The sequence below is a fragment of the Equus quagga genome, chromosome 7 (genome assembly GCF_021613505.1).
Source record: "Equus quagga isolate Etosha38 chromosome 7, UCLA_HA_Equagga_1.0, whole genome shotgun sequence".
Classification (NCBI taxonomy): Eukaryota; Metazoa; Chordata; class Mammalia; order Perissodactyla; family Equidae; genus Equus; species Equus quagga.
Genome location: NC_060273.1, coordinates 98,597,971 through 98,611,714, shown reverse-complemented (window position 1 = coordinate 98,611,714; position 13,744 = coordinate 98,597,971). Strand labels below are relative to the sequence as shown.

The following is a 13,744-nucleotide window of genomic DNA, read 5'->3' as shown; positions in this document are numbered from 1 at the left end:
TTTGTCGAACCTGTTGCAGACCCCTGACAGTTAATGCCGCAACTACCGTTTTCCCCCAGCAACAAGCCTCCGCAAGGCGTCCGTGGGCATCGCTGCTGCACGCCGCCGAGTGCGCAGGCGCCCCTCAGGCAAACCAAGATGTTTCCGCTTCCCTTCGCGTCGGCCCCGTCCGGGCCCCGCCCCTCCCAGGCCCCGCCCCGCAACTCGGGGGCGCGCGCGCGCGTGCGAGAGGGGGCGGGTGGGGAAGGATCGCCGGCGAGATCCCGAGGCGAGGCTCGAGCGCCTGCCCCCGCCCTGGCCGCCAGCGCCCACCCGGTCGGCCCGGCTCAGCCATGATCAAGGCCATCCTCATCTTCAACAACCACGGGAAGCCGCGGCTCTCCAAGTTCTACCAGCCCTACGTGAGTATCCCGCCGCCGCCGATCCGGGCGAGGGGAATCGTTGGCGGCAGGCAGCGCCCTCAAGGCGGACCCCTCGGGCGCGCCGCGGCCCTTCCCGCGCCCCGGCCGCCTCGCGCCCCGGGGCTGTCAGCCTCTGGGTGGGTGTGAGCAAGGTGCCCACCTTTCGCAGCGCTCCCATCCTCCGACGTGGCTCTGCCTGGGCGCCTCCTCCGCCCGTCTGTGGGCTGGGTGGTTTCCCGGCTGCGCGGGCGAGGCCCTGGAGACTTCGCTGTGGGGGCCCCTGCCGGTCGGGCAGCCGCAGCCCACCTGCGCCCGCGAGCCCCCGGCGCCCTGGCTTTCCTGCCGCTCGCGGCTTCTGGCGGCCGCGGAGGACTGCGCGCCGCTCGCGGGGGCGCAGCCCCACCGCCCGGACTCCCAGCCTCTCCTGGTGGACTTGTGTCTCTCCTCCGGGGACCGATGGGCTACTGTTTTCACTGTAATCCTCTCATCGCGCAGGAACTTCGGCTCCCTGCGTCTTGATGACGGCACGCTCTGTAGTGTCTGTGTTGCGATACGTGGTCGACTGTCCAGTGTGACTTTCAGGTGTTTCCTTATTTAAGAAAAAGATAAGTGAAGACCTGACGTTTTCCTCGGGCTTTTCCCCTAGTGGCTGTAAATAATTTACAACTGCCATAACCGGCGACGTTTGTAGTTGACCAATTAGAACTGTGATTCTATACCTGGAAGTTACCGTTTCACCTGCTGGTTTGGCATTTTTCTACGTCAGGGGATTTGCCCAAATTTTTACTTTTCTTCTACTTATGAGGAATAGTGATATTTGTAAAACCCTTTTAGAAGCGTAAATATTGAGGAAAAGGCAGGAGGTTTTAAGGTAGTAAAGATAATTTATTAATGATTGAAAGAGGGTTATAGACATATGTGCTTATCTGAGGGCAAAATTCACCTCTGGGTAAAACACATAAAATTGTACTCTCAATGGTAGGATTAAGGTAGAGATGAACCTTTTGCATAGTTTGGGGCATTTTGCTTAGAACCAGAAATGACCTTTCAATGAAATGTTGAAATTGTGCCAAGGCTAACACTTTTATGCAGATAATTCCCAGATGGAAATCACTCCTGCCATTTAAAATTATATGTGAAAATGTTCCTTTGGCTAAAATGATAATGCAGTCGGAGGTGTTAGTTGAAGTGAGAAATCTTGATCTTATTCCTCATTTCCTTTTCAAAAAAGTAGTTTTGCTTTTGCTGGCGATAAAGAGTATTTTCTACTATTCTTGTTTGGTTTTAGTATAGTATAATTTAAATACAAATGCTCTGTTTATGAATTTTATATCTTTTTTAATCGAAGATAAAATTCTAGTTGATCCTTCTGAGTGAAAAAAATGTCTTTAACTTTACATTGTTACCCGTTTGCCTAAAATACAGAACTAGCCTATATTGAAGGATCTTTCTCTCAACGATTTTGCCTCTGCCATTCATTTGCAGTGTAGAAATGGTATGCTCCAATAGTGAAACAATTGAAAAATGTGTTTTTCCATATCTACACTTAATAATTAAGCAGTATTAAAAATAATATGTTTCTTGGCTAATCCGTAATATCAGTGTAATCAGTCCTGTAGTGTGGAATTTAACTATCTACAGAAAAATGTATTTAATTTGGAGATCCAGGAATACATCTTTCTCCTGTCCAACAATGGGAACAAAAATATATTTTACTTTTACTCAGTAGGTAGCGCTGAAGGTTAATGTGGGAAGAGGCAGTTTTGGAAGCAGTGGCATTTCTGGTGTCATTTTTGGCCATTGCAGAAGTAACAAGTGTTACTGTGTGCCGGAAGCTAGGAGGTGTAAAATGAAGAATCTTGTGGTCACTGGACATGTAGAAGTGGGGATGCCAGGAGCTATTTCTGTGTGTTAGTCTTTCATAAATTTGGTTTTGCTCACTGTGTATTTTCTCATTCAGGAAGAATTTAGGATTATTTATTTATTTATGTGTTGCTTCCTCCGCTAGATCATAATCTGTTTGAGGGCAGAAATCTTTTTCATTCATTTATTCTATGAGTCAGTTTGTCAACAAATATTGATTTCATGGCTACCACATACAGACAGTGCTTTAAATCCAGAGGTGAACAAACAGGTAACCTCTCTTCTTTTGGCAGGGGGATAGACAAAGCTAATAAGTAGAATATACCATGCCCGACAGTAACAAGTGCTGTGGAGAAAATAAAAAGGGAAGGATGATGGAGAGTGTGAGGGTGACAATTTAAAATAGGATTGCCAGGTAAGTTCTCACTGTGAAGGTGACATTTGAGCAAGGACTTGAAGGAATTAAGAAAGCCACCCTTGCAAATATCTGGGGAAAGATCATTCCAGGCTGAGGGAGCAGCATATGCAAAGGCCCTGAGGAGGCAATGCCTGTTTGAAGAACCTGCCCTGTTTGAAGGACACCAAGAAGACTTGCATGGCAAGAGCAGACTGTGTACGGGAGAGTAGTTGGAAATGAGGTCTGTTTGTATAGGGTATCAGAGCTTATACTATTCTCACTGCCTGGAATGTCCTTCCCTTCCTTTGCCAAGTGTCCAGATTCAACCCCCTGTTCCAGGCTTGACTCAAACATCGCTTAAGCATTCTCTAAGACCTTTTATCTTGCTGAAAAACTCCTCTTGGTTCTTAGGATTTTATTTTTATCTTTATTATGATACAGTATTCTTTTCACTGCCTGTAATTCCTTGGGGTGTCCTATAGATCCCTTGAGGGAAGATATTGGGTTTTAGATATATTTGTGTCACCCCCAGCAATCGACATTGGATCTTGAATATAGAAAGCTCTCAATAAATCTTTGCTAAATGCACTCATTAGAGTCTCCTAGCTTGAGATGAAGTTTGGATTAGAAGTGACTTCCTAATATACCTTCCAGTTCTTAAAATTTAGTCTTTCATTAACTAGAGGTTTTAAGAATCCATGCCTTTAGGACAAAAGTAATGGTGGCATAGCTGGGACTTCAAATGTTTCTGTTTTAAGTTAAAAGAAGTATATATCTGATAAGATTGACAGCTTTGAAATTAACTTATTAAGCAATATCTACGAGTGTGGCCGGGTTAACAGTTGGTGCCTTGACAGGATGCTGAGGTTTGAGTCTAACAGTAATGGTTTAAACACTGAGCAGTTTGAAAACCGTCTAACCATTTGTCAACTCATTTCCTTTACTGCATTGGATTTCCATGCCTCATTTATCCTTCCTCATGATACAACAATTTATATGTTCATCTTTACCCTTTAATAGTGCAGATTTCCATTCCTGCTATAATAGAGTTTTAGATTTGATTGTACCTCCAAGCTGCTGTTGTGTGTGAGGCATAGGAAATCACACACCTGTTTTTGCTAAACTGAAGTTTTTGTTCATTCTGCCAGAATCAAACATTAAGAATTAAAGAGTAGGCTCAGAATGTGTCCCCTTTTGTTTTTGCCTTCTATATATCCTTGAGCTGTGACTGCAGAAGTTCACATGTTTTCCTTGGTTTAATTGTTTCTTTAATTGATACTTAGCCACAGCAAATTGGCAACAGTAAACTTTAGTCTTTTAATATTTGCCTGGCAGTATTTGTGTATCACTATAAATGTCTAATAAGACATATTTCATAAACTAGATATATTTTTACATAGCAGTCAAACAAGAAAACTCCTTGGATTCCTATATTAGTAATGAACCATGGCATATCTTAATAAAGGATAAAAATGTTTTTCTTTTATATGAATTGTCTTAGTTCTTTCCACAGACAAAAAAGATTGTGTGTGTATACGTGCACACACCCACAGTGCAAACAGGAAAGTTTTCAAACTGTTAGAAACATGAGTTGCTTCAGTTTTCTTATAAACTGCATCTAAGTTGTTTGTCAACCAAATGCAAGCCCTAGAAGGAACTCTAGGATTGTTCTTTCCTTTTTTTTGAGTTTGTTTACATGAAAAATATAAAGTATAAGTATGTATAACATTTTTATTCTTTTAAAAAAATCCTTAAGAAAGATGCATCCATGTTTACTGATCTTTTTTTAGTGATTGTTAAGACAGTGTGGCAGATGGGATAAACTTGTTTTTATGATCAAGATATAATTGTCAAAACAGTTCTAAGTATTAAGGTGTTAACACACATTAACATGTACTGTTTGAGCTGTTTTGTTAAGAGGATAATTTCAAATGATTTGATTTCCTTCTATGTTAGTTAGGATGCTTTTGGCTACATAAATTGGGTATAATGTAGCCTGACACAAGTTTACTTAAAAAGAACTAGGTTAGGATACGTAATAGGAAGTGCTGAGTAGTAGACAGATTCCAAAATTATTTGATTCACCAAACGAATGACTCTTGTCATAGACCTAGTTTCCTTCTCTTTCTCTGCCTTGCTTTTCACAAAGTTGATATACAAGAGCTGATTTCCACCTTGAAATCACTGATAATCAGTTCAGTCCACAAGGAGAGAGTGATCTGTTCCTGAAGTCCTGGAATATGTCTTTTCCTTCAGTCTGGTTAGTTCTACCCAAGACCAGTAGCAGCTTATGCTAATCAAGATCCACCCTTGGAGCTGAGGATGAGAGTGGAAGCATGATAAAATTGGTCTTATTTTAGAAAGGTGCAAGAGAGGGGTAGGTATTGGGTGTGTAACCAAGTGTCCACTATTCCCTCTTTATTAGCTCACATTATTTCTTTTGAATAGATATTATTTTTTCTTTTCTGTAATTTTAGATTGTTTCTGAAGTTGTTAATATCAGGAATGGTTTTTGATAATATGTGGTTCTGAACATGTGCCACAAAAGATCTTAGTTCAAAGTATTCCTTTTATCAAAGGATCATTCAAAAATTCAAATTCTAATATCACAATTTTTGTAGATAGTATGCTTGAAGACTTGCTTTTAAAAAGTTAAGATAAAACTTGTTGAAAATTAAATTGTAAAGGAGGAAATAAAATGTTCTGTATTACAGTGATTTTTGGTTTTGGGGGAAAGGTTATAGGTCATTCCTCTGCCTTTCAAAACAGAGGAAGGACTTGTATAGGGTGGCTATATTATGTTTTCTTAGTAAAGTTATTGATTGTTAAATTATTGATTGTTTTACTTTTTAAATGTTTCTTTTTTGTGATTACGTGGAAAATATATAGTATTAAGATTACTAAGGTCATCTTTGATTTCACCATCCACAGATAACTGTTAACATTTAGTGTATTTCCTCCAGCCTTCATTTTTCCTTCCAGAATGTCCCAGTGAAAAATATATACCTTTTAGACATTAATAAAACAAAATGAATGCGTTGAAGCTGTTGGCGGGTTTATTGAACATATGTGGCTTTAAGATAACCAAATATGTTTATGTCTGGCTCTTAACATTGTTAAAATGTTTAAAAATACAATCATGTATATTAATAGCACTTTAATAATTTGCATATATTTTTTCTCAGTGTACATCTTTCTCTTTTACAAAATTGAACTCGTATATGTAACCTGAGTGTATCAGGGCCCTTCCCTTTTCTGATCCCAAAGGGAAGTCTTTGCTCATTTTTGTTGGAAAGTCAAAGAATTCATTCTTGTTTTTAGCACTTCAAGTCGTCTTTGTACTTTGTGGGTTATGGATTTCTTCACTGTTGCTGGTAAGCCAAGGTGATTCTGAGTTAAATTATTGATTGTTTTACTTTTTAAATGTTTCTTTTTTGTGATTACGTGGAAAATATATAGTATTAAGATTACTAAGGTCATCCACCTAGAGGAGCCAATCCCCTTCCAGCCTCTTGTTATATAAAACTCTCACATTGGGATAAATTACACGTGTTCTTTCCTTGCCCATTCTGCCCTGTTAGCCTTCCCCTGCCCAGTCCTTTGAACTGCACTGTAGATAAACAAAGTCTTTACTGAAGGATCAGGCAACTCTCAGAAGGATATTGCAGTAGAGGAGAAAGAAAGGCCGACATTCCAGCTAACAGGTGTTAGCTTCTTAAAACTCCAAGAGAAGGCACTTCTAGACTTAGTCCTTTGAGAAGAGGGGTGACCTTTTTGGATACTACCTGACTTGTCCATTGCAGTCGTCTTTCTCTCTCTTCCTGCCTGTATTCCTTCAGCAATATTTATTTGTTGTTTGTATAGCCATGTTCTAACGTCTGGTAATATTGTGATGAGTACCTTGCCTTATGAGTTTACATTCTAGTGATGGGAAATAGACAATAAACAAATTATGTAAAATTCTGATTAGTGTTTGAAGAATGAAACATTGTAAGGGGATGAAGAGTGATAAGGGAGAGGCCATATTAGATAAAATCATCAAAGAAAGCCTCTTTGAGGACCTGACATGTGGAGAGAGCAGAATGAGGTAAGGGAGTGTATGAGAACAGCTGAGGAAAGAATGGTTCAGGCAGAAAGAGGTGTAGTATCCCTCAAAGGGGACCAAACTTGATGTGTTGAGGAATAGCAGGAAGGCAAGCTGAGTGATCACAGGGAAGAGACGAGGTCAGAGAGAAAAACAGGGCCAGATCATGCCTACATGCCGAATCTACAGCCTCTTTCACTCTGATGACATCATCCCCAACATGCACTTCTCAAGAAGAGGTATTTCTCCTTGAATCCTACTTGTATTTTGCACAATTGAACCATGTGCCTGGCCTCTGTAGGAGAGGTGGTCATACTCTCCTCTGCTCGGTTATTTTCTTCTCTACCCAGTTATCATTAGGTTCCAGAGTACTAGCCCAATGAATGAAAGTTAAGGTAAGTGCCCCAATTCTGTGCAGCCTTATACTAATGAGACCAGTGATCAACCTGGTTCCATTTCTTGTCACCTGTGAAGTAATACAACTCAAGAAGAAAAGCATTTATTTCTCTCAGACATCTGACAGCCTTAATTATAAGTGAGCACAGTTTATGTGAAGCCCACTAGACCACCTCTGTTATTGCGCTGGGAAGTATTTACATCTTTCCTTCCTTGCTTGAAGCCTGGTGTAATTCAGGAATCACTAGCTGTCAGTCATTCTTCTCTTTGTTACCCAGGAGGAAAGGCCTCTTTTTCAATGTGCCGGACTTCTTGAATTGTTTTGATTCCTGTGCTGATTAAATGGGGAAGATTGCCACTTCACCCTGCCACATAGATATTCTTGTCATTAATATTTCTTAATATGATTGTTATAGAATAATTTTTTTACAGTGGTAAAATATACATTACAAAGTTTACCATTTTAAGTGTACAGTTCTGTGGCATTAAGTACAATCACGTTGTTGTACAACTATCACCACCATCCATCTGTAGAACATTTTCATCTTCCCTAATTGAAACTTTGTACATGTTAAACACTAACTCCTCATTCTTCCCTTCTCCCAGCCACCAGCAACACCATTCTGCTTTCTGTTTCTATGAATTTGACTACTCTAGGAACTTCATGAAAGAGGAATTATACAGTATTTGTTCTTTGGTGACTGGCTTATTTCACTTAACATAATGTCTTAAAGGTTCACCCATGTTGTAGCATGTGTTAAAATTTCCTTCCTTTTTAAGGCTGAATAATATTCCATTATATGTGTGTGGGTACCACATATTGTTTATCCATTCATCTGTTAGTGGACCCTTGGGTTGCTTCCACTTTTTGGCTATTGAGGGTGATGCTGCTGTGAACATGAGTCATTAGGTGTATAGGTGTACATGGGACCATGGGTATACAAATATCTGTTTGAGCACCTGCTTTCACTTCTTTTGGGTACATACCGAGAAGTGGAATTGCTGGATCGTATGGTAATTCTATGCGTAAATTTTTTTTCACAGCTTGCTATACCATTTTCTACAGCGGCTGCACCATTTTACGTTCCTACCAGCAAAGCAGAAGTGTTCTAATTTCTCCACATCCTTGCTGACACTTATTTTCTGTTTTTTCATAATAGCCATCCTAATGGATGTGAAGTGGTATCTCATTGTGGTTTTGTTTTACATTTCCCTAGTGTCTAGTGATGTCAAGTGTCTTTTCATGTGCTTACTGATCATTTGGATATCTTCTGTGGAGAAATGTCTTTTCAAGTCCTTTGCCCACTTGTTAACCTGGTGGTTTATTTTTTTGTTGTTGAGTTGTAGGAGTTCTTTATATGTTCTGGATATCAGTTCTTTATCAGATATATGATTTGCAAATATTTTCTCCCCATCCCTGGGTTGCTTTTTTGTCCAAAGAATGATATCCTTTTTCAAAGGACAGCATACTTTGATGCACAAATGTTTTAAATTTTGGTAAAGTCCAATTTAGCTTTTTTTTTTTGTCTCCGGTGCTTTTGGCATCATATCCAGAAAGTAGTTTTTGAATGACTACATAATAGTTTATTATATACTGTACCATAATTTATTTAACCAGTCTTATACTGTGGGCTTTTATTTTGAGTAAGGTTTTTTTGATGAAGATTTAATAAGAAACATACTTGTAAAATCTGATACATAATAAAGACAGTAATTGTTACTTAAATTAATAATAACAATTACTTTTATTATTACTACTACTTGCTACTTTCTACCCTTGGTTGGAACATTATGTAGCTAAGGAGCTGTAGAACATTCCAGAGATTGTTCTCAGATACTCTTTGTATTTCCTCAGAATGAATTGTCTCATTGTAGGCTTTGTTTTGGGTTTTTTTTCTTTTTTGAGGAAGAGTAGCCCTGAGCTAACTACTGTCAGTCCTAATCTATTTGCTGAGGAAGACTAGCCCTGAACTAACATCCGTGCCTGTCTTCCTCGACTTTATACGTGGGACGCCCACCACAGCATGGCTTGACAAGCAGTGCCATGTCCGCACCTGGGATCCGAAGCGGTGGACCCTGGGCCGCTGAGAAGCGGAACCTGCGAACTTAACCGCTGCGCCACCGGGTGGGCCCCCTAGGCTTTGTTGTGGAATGAACTTCCTTCTTATTACAAAATATAAAGTCCTCCAAGATTCTTCCAGAGAAGAGTTTCATAAGAAGACTTTTTAGGAGAAAGATAGCTGTAAAACTTGCCCCAGCTTTTTTTTTTCCCCTTTAAATTACGTAACCTTAAAAAAAAAATCTTTATGAAGGTGTAATTCACATACTATAAGATTCATCTCTTGAAAATGTATAATTCCTTGGTTTTTATTGTATTCATTTTTGTGCAATCATCACTATAATTTAAATTTAGAACATATTCATCAAATCAAATGAAACCTAGTACCCATTAACAGTCACTCCCCCATCCCCACTTATCCCAGCCCCTGGCAACCACTAATCTGTTTTCTATGTCTATAGATTTGCCTATTTTAGACATTTCATGTAAATAAAATAATAAAATATGTAGTCTTTTGTGACTGGCTTCTTTCACTTAGCCTGATGCTTTCAGGATTCACCCATGTTGTACTGTGTATCAGTACTGCATTCCTTTTTATGGCTAACTAATATTCCATTGTATAGATATACCACATTTTCTTTATCCCTTTATCAGTTGATGGATGTTTGGGTTTCCACATTTTGGCTACTATGAATAATGCTGCTATGAACATTCATGTACAAATTTTTGTGTGGGTATATATTTTCATATCTCTTGGGTATGTATCTAGGAGTGGCATTGCTAGGTCAAATGGTAACTCTGTGTTTGTTTTAAAGAACTGCTAGACTGTTTTCCAAATTGTCTGTCCTATTTTACATTCACATCAGCAATCTGTGAGGGTTCTAATTTCTTCATATCCTCATTAACTCATTTTATTGTCTGACCTTTTGATTCTGATCATCCTGGTGGATGTCAAGTAGTATCTCATTGTGACTTTGATTTGTCTTTTGCTAATGACAAACGATGTTGAACATCTTTCCATGTGATTATTCGCTATTTGCATATCTTCTTTAAAAAAAGGCTTTTCAAATCCTTTGCCACTTTTAAGTTGAGTTATTTGCCTTTTTGTTATTGAGTTGTAAGAGTTCTTTATATAGTCTAGATGCAAGTTCCTTATCAGATATATTATTTGCAAATGTTCCTCCTATTGTGGTTGTTTTACTTTCCTGCTGATATAATTTACAGCACAAAGGTTTTTAGTTTTGATATTGTCCAGTTTATCTATTCTTTTTTGCTTGTGCTTTTGGTGTCATATCTAAGAAAGCTTTGTCTAATCCGAGGTCATAAAGATTAATACTTACATTTCCTTTCAAGAGTTTTGTAGTTTTAGTTCTTACATTTAGGTCTATGATGCATTGAGTTAGCTTTATGTATGGTGTGAAGTAGGGATCCAGCTTCATTTTTTGCATGTGGCTATCCAGTTTCCCAGCACCATTTGTTGATTTGTTGAAAAGACTATTCTTTCCCTATTGAATTGTCTTGGTACCTTACTCTTACTTCTCCCCTAAATTTTGCATTGTTTTTGAGTTCTCAGACCGTTCATCTGCCATCATGGTTCAGACTCTCTACATATTTCAAATTCGGTATATCATCTTCTCAGTTGTTTGGTATTTAAATAAAATAATAGAGTGGGAAACATCTTCATATGGTAGATGATAGTTTTAGAGTGTTGGTACTAGGCTGCCATTTATTGAGTGCTTTCTTTATTGTGCTAAGCATTTTGTGTGTGTGTATATGTGAGGAGGGTTGGCCCTGAGCTGACATCTGTGGCTAATCTTCCTGTTTTTGCTTAAGGAAGGTTGTTGCTGAGCTAACATCTGTGCCAGTCTTCCTCTCTTTTATGTGGGCTGCCGCCACAGCATGGCTTGATGAGCAGTACTAGGTCTGCGCCCAGGATCTGAACCTGCAAACTCCAGGCCGCCAAAGCACAGCATGTGAACTCAACCACTATGCCACTGGGCTGGCCGTGTGCTAAACATTTTTAATACTTTTTTATACATTGTGAGGGAAAATACCAGAGGGTTCTTCTCTTAGAAATTTAATGAAATAATCTCAGCAAGTGCTAATACAGTTTCTGTTGTAGGTGCCCTCTTCTCTCTTTGTTTGCTATTTAAGGGTAACCCCATCCTGACTGCATGTTCTCTATGCATTCAGACTAAAGTGAGGCCTACTCAACACGCCAGGTCTCCAGCGAGACTTCCTACTTTGGAGTGGCCTGGGAAAACAAACTCACTCACTGGGTTTTCTATACTGGAGCCTTCTCTTTTTCATGATTCCTAAATGTTGGAGTGCTTGAGGCTTAGTCTTCAAACTTCTCTTCCTTTTAATGCAATATGAACTAATTATTATTCCTCATACATGCTCCTTGCTTTCCTGATTCCATGCTTTTGCCCACATTCTTCCTTCTACCTCAGATGTCATACAACTTCACATTCCCTATTCTCTACATTTCTGAATTTTACCTATTCTTCAAGGCCCTTCCTAGACACCCGTCACTTTTCTTTGAAGATGATAGTCTTGTGGTGGAAAATCAAGTTCCCCTTGACTTCTTATAGTATGTTATTTGTACTGTTCTTATGTCAGCAATTGCCCTCCAACTTTTATTATAAAGACATCTATTTCTTTTTTGTAATATTAAAAAAAGCCAGATTTAGAACACTAACTAGAAATTTTAAATAGCTATATTCGTTTTATTTTTTGTTTTAAGCTCTTTAAGAAAAGGATCTGTTTCTCTTTCATCTTGGTAATTCTCTATTCTAACATCTAGTGGAGTGAATGAATGCATTTAAAGAAAAAAATTCTCCACTGAGGGTATGTGGGAGGGAGGGATGAGGATAATGACATATTTATGATTTGATTAGAAGGAAATTTTCGTTTTAAAATTGCCTTTTATGCCATATGCATAAGGATGGGAAAGGAACATGGGAAAAGAGAAAGGTTATTAGTGGGTTACTGAATTTAAAATTTAGTTTTCATTAATGCATTAAGAATTATTTAAAATAAAAGCTGTTGCCTTTATGTAACTCTACTTGTCTTTAGACTCATGTAATCTAGGAGTTGTGACCAACTGAAATGTATCTCGACTTCTGTTATGAAACTATAGTGTTAGGAAATCTGAAGCAATTTCCAGGCTTGTTTATGAAAGCTGTTAAGTTAAATTGATTATTAAAGAAGGGCAAATTGTCTTATGTCAGCAGAAACGTGATTTGTTTAATCTTAACTTAGACTTTGGATGTTTAATTAAAATTTTAAAGCATTCTTTCCAATATTGATTTTCATAGTTGAGTATTGCTGGCATTTTAAGAAAAACGATTCCAAGCGGCAGATGTGACGTTCACATGAGAAATTCTTTTCACTGTTAGTGAAACATAGTTAAGGTTTAACATATTTAACTTGTTATTTGCTTATAAACAATAATATAATCCAAAAAGATAGCTTTCCTTAAAAGAAAACTTATAAGATCTTTACTCTATCATTAGAGTTCTATAGCTTATTTTACAGATGATGGCAAGGCTCAGAGGCAGATATTTTAAAATAAGTCAGTGTTAATCCGTGCTTATTATGTGCCAGGTTTTGTTTTTAAGATCTTTGTGTATGTTAACTCAATCCTCACAACAACTCCATGAGGTATATGTTGTTATTTTCTTCATGCTACAAATGAGCATAACTCAGGTACAGAGAGGTTAACTAACTTGCTGAAAGTCACACCGCTGGTAAAGAGCATATCCAGAAATAAACCCATATAGTTTGGTTGCAGATTCCATACTCTTCCTCCTAGTTTGTTTTTAGTTTGTTTATCAAAGTTATGCATACATGTAGGTTAAATAATCTAGTAGTTCTTTAAGGTTTATTGTGAAAAATACCATGCTCTCTTTCCTCCTCCCCACATTTAAGTACTTTCAGCTGATTACTCAGTATTTATGTACACATCTCTAAATAATATGCTTGTTTTGCTGCCTGATTTTTCACTTGTAGGCCTGATCTATTGACTTCTGCTATTGAAAATGATTATTTAGCTCTTTTTTTCCCCCTCCCGCCCAATATCTGTATCCTTCTCAATCCCTTAGTTATTTCATAATTTTTGTGAGATCAGTGTTTTTGGTGTTTACATTAATTTACTGTGTGAACAGTATCCTCAGCTAAACCATGTTGTAAACTGCTTAGTTTTTTCTTTCCTGACATTTTATTTTCTGTGGAGATACAACTGCCTTTTCCTTTGAACTTGTGTGTTATTTAATTATCACTAATTCAGGTCTCAATCATGTTGCTAGTTGTCTCAATCATATGCATCTTCTATCAGTTTCATGTTCCTGAAGAAATCTCTTCTGGAATCTTTTGACTAGGGCCAATCTGGACCTGTTGTATGGCCATCGTACTAGATCTACGTTATCTTAGGGCTTCCTTTTGCTGTCCCTGTGTTGGGTCTCCTATTACTTGATTTCTTGGTTTATCATCTTATCATGGTGTAGTACATCTTCCAGTAACTTCTTGAGAAAGGTCCTGGG

General features: G+C 38.4%; 1 protein-coding gene across 1 annotated transcript in view; it reads left to right on the top strand.

Moving 5' to 3' along the window:
* The first annotated feature begins 3 nt into the window (after window positions 1-3).
* AP3S1 (adaptor related protein complex 3 subunit sigma 1) overlaps window positions 4-13,744 on the top strand; it is a 60,749-nt gene continuing 47,008 nt past the window's right edge. Inside the window, exon 1 of the mRNA XM_046666708.1 lies at window positions 4-401. Within this exon, the coding sequence (XP_046522664.1) occupies window positions 333-401 (69 nt within the window). The 5' untranslated portion in view covers window positions 4-332. The remainder of the gene's footprint in view (window positions 402-13,744) is intronic.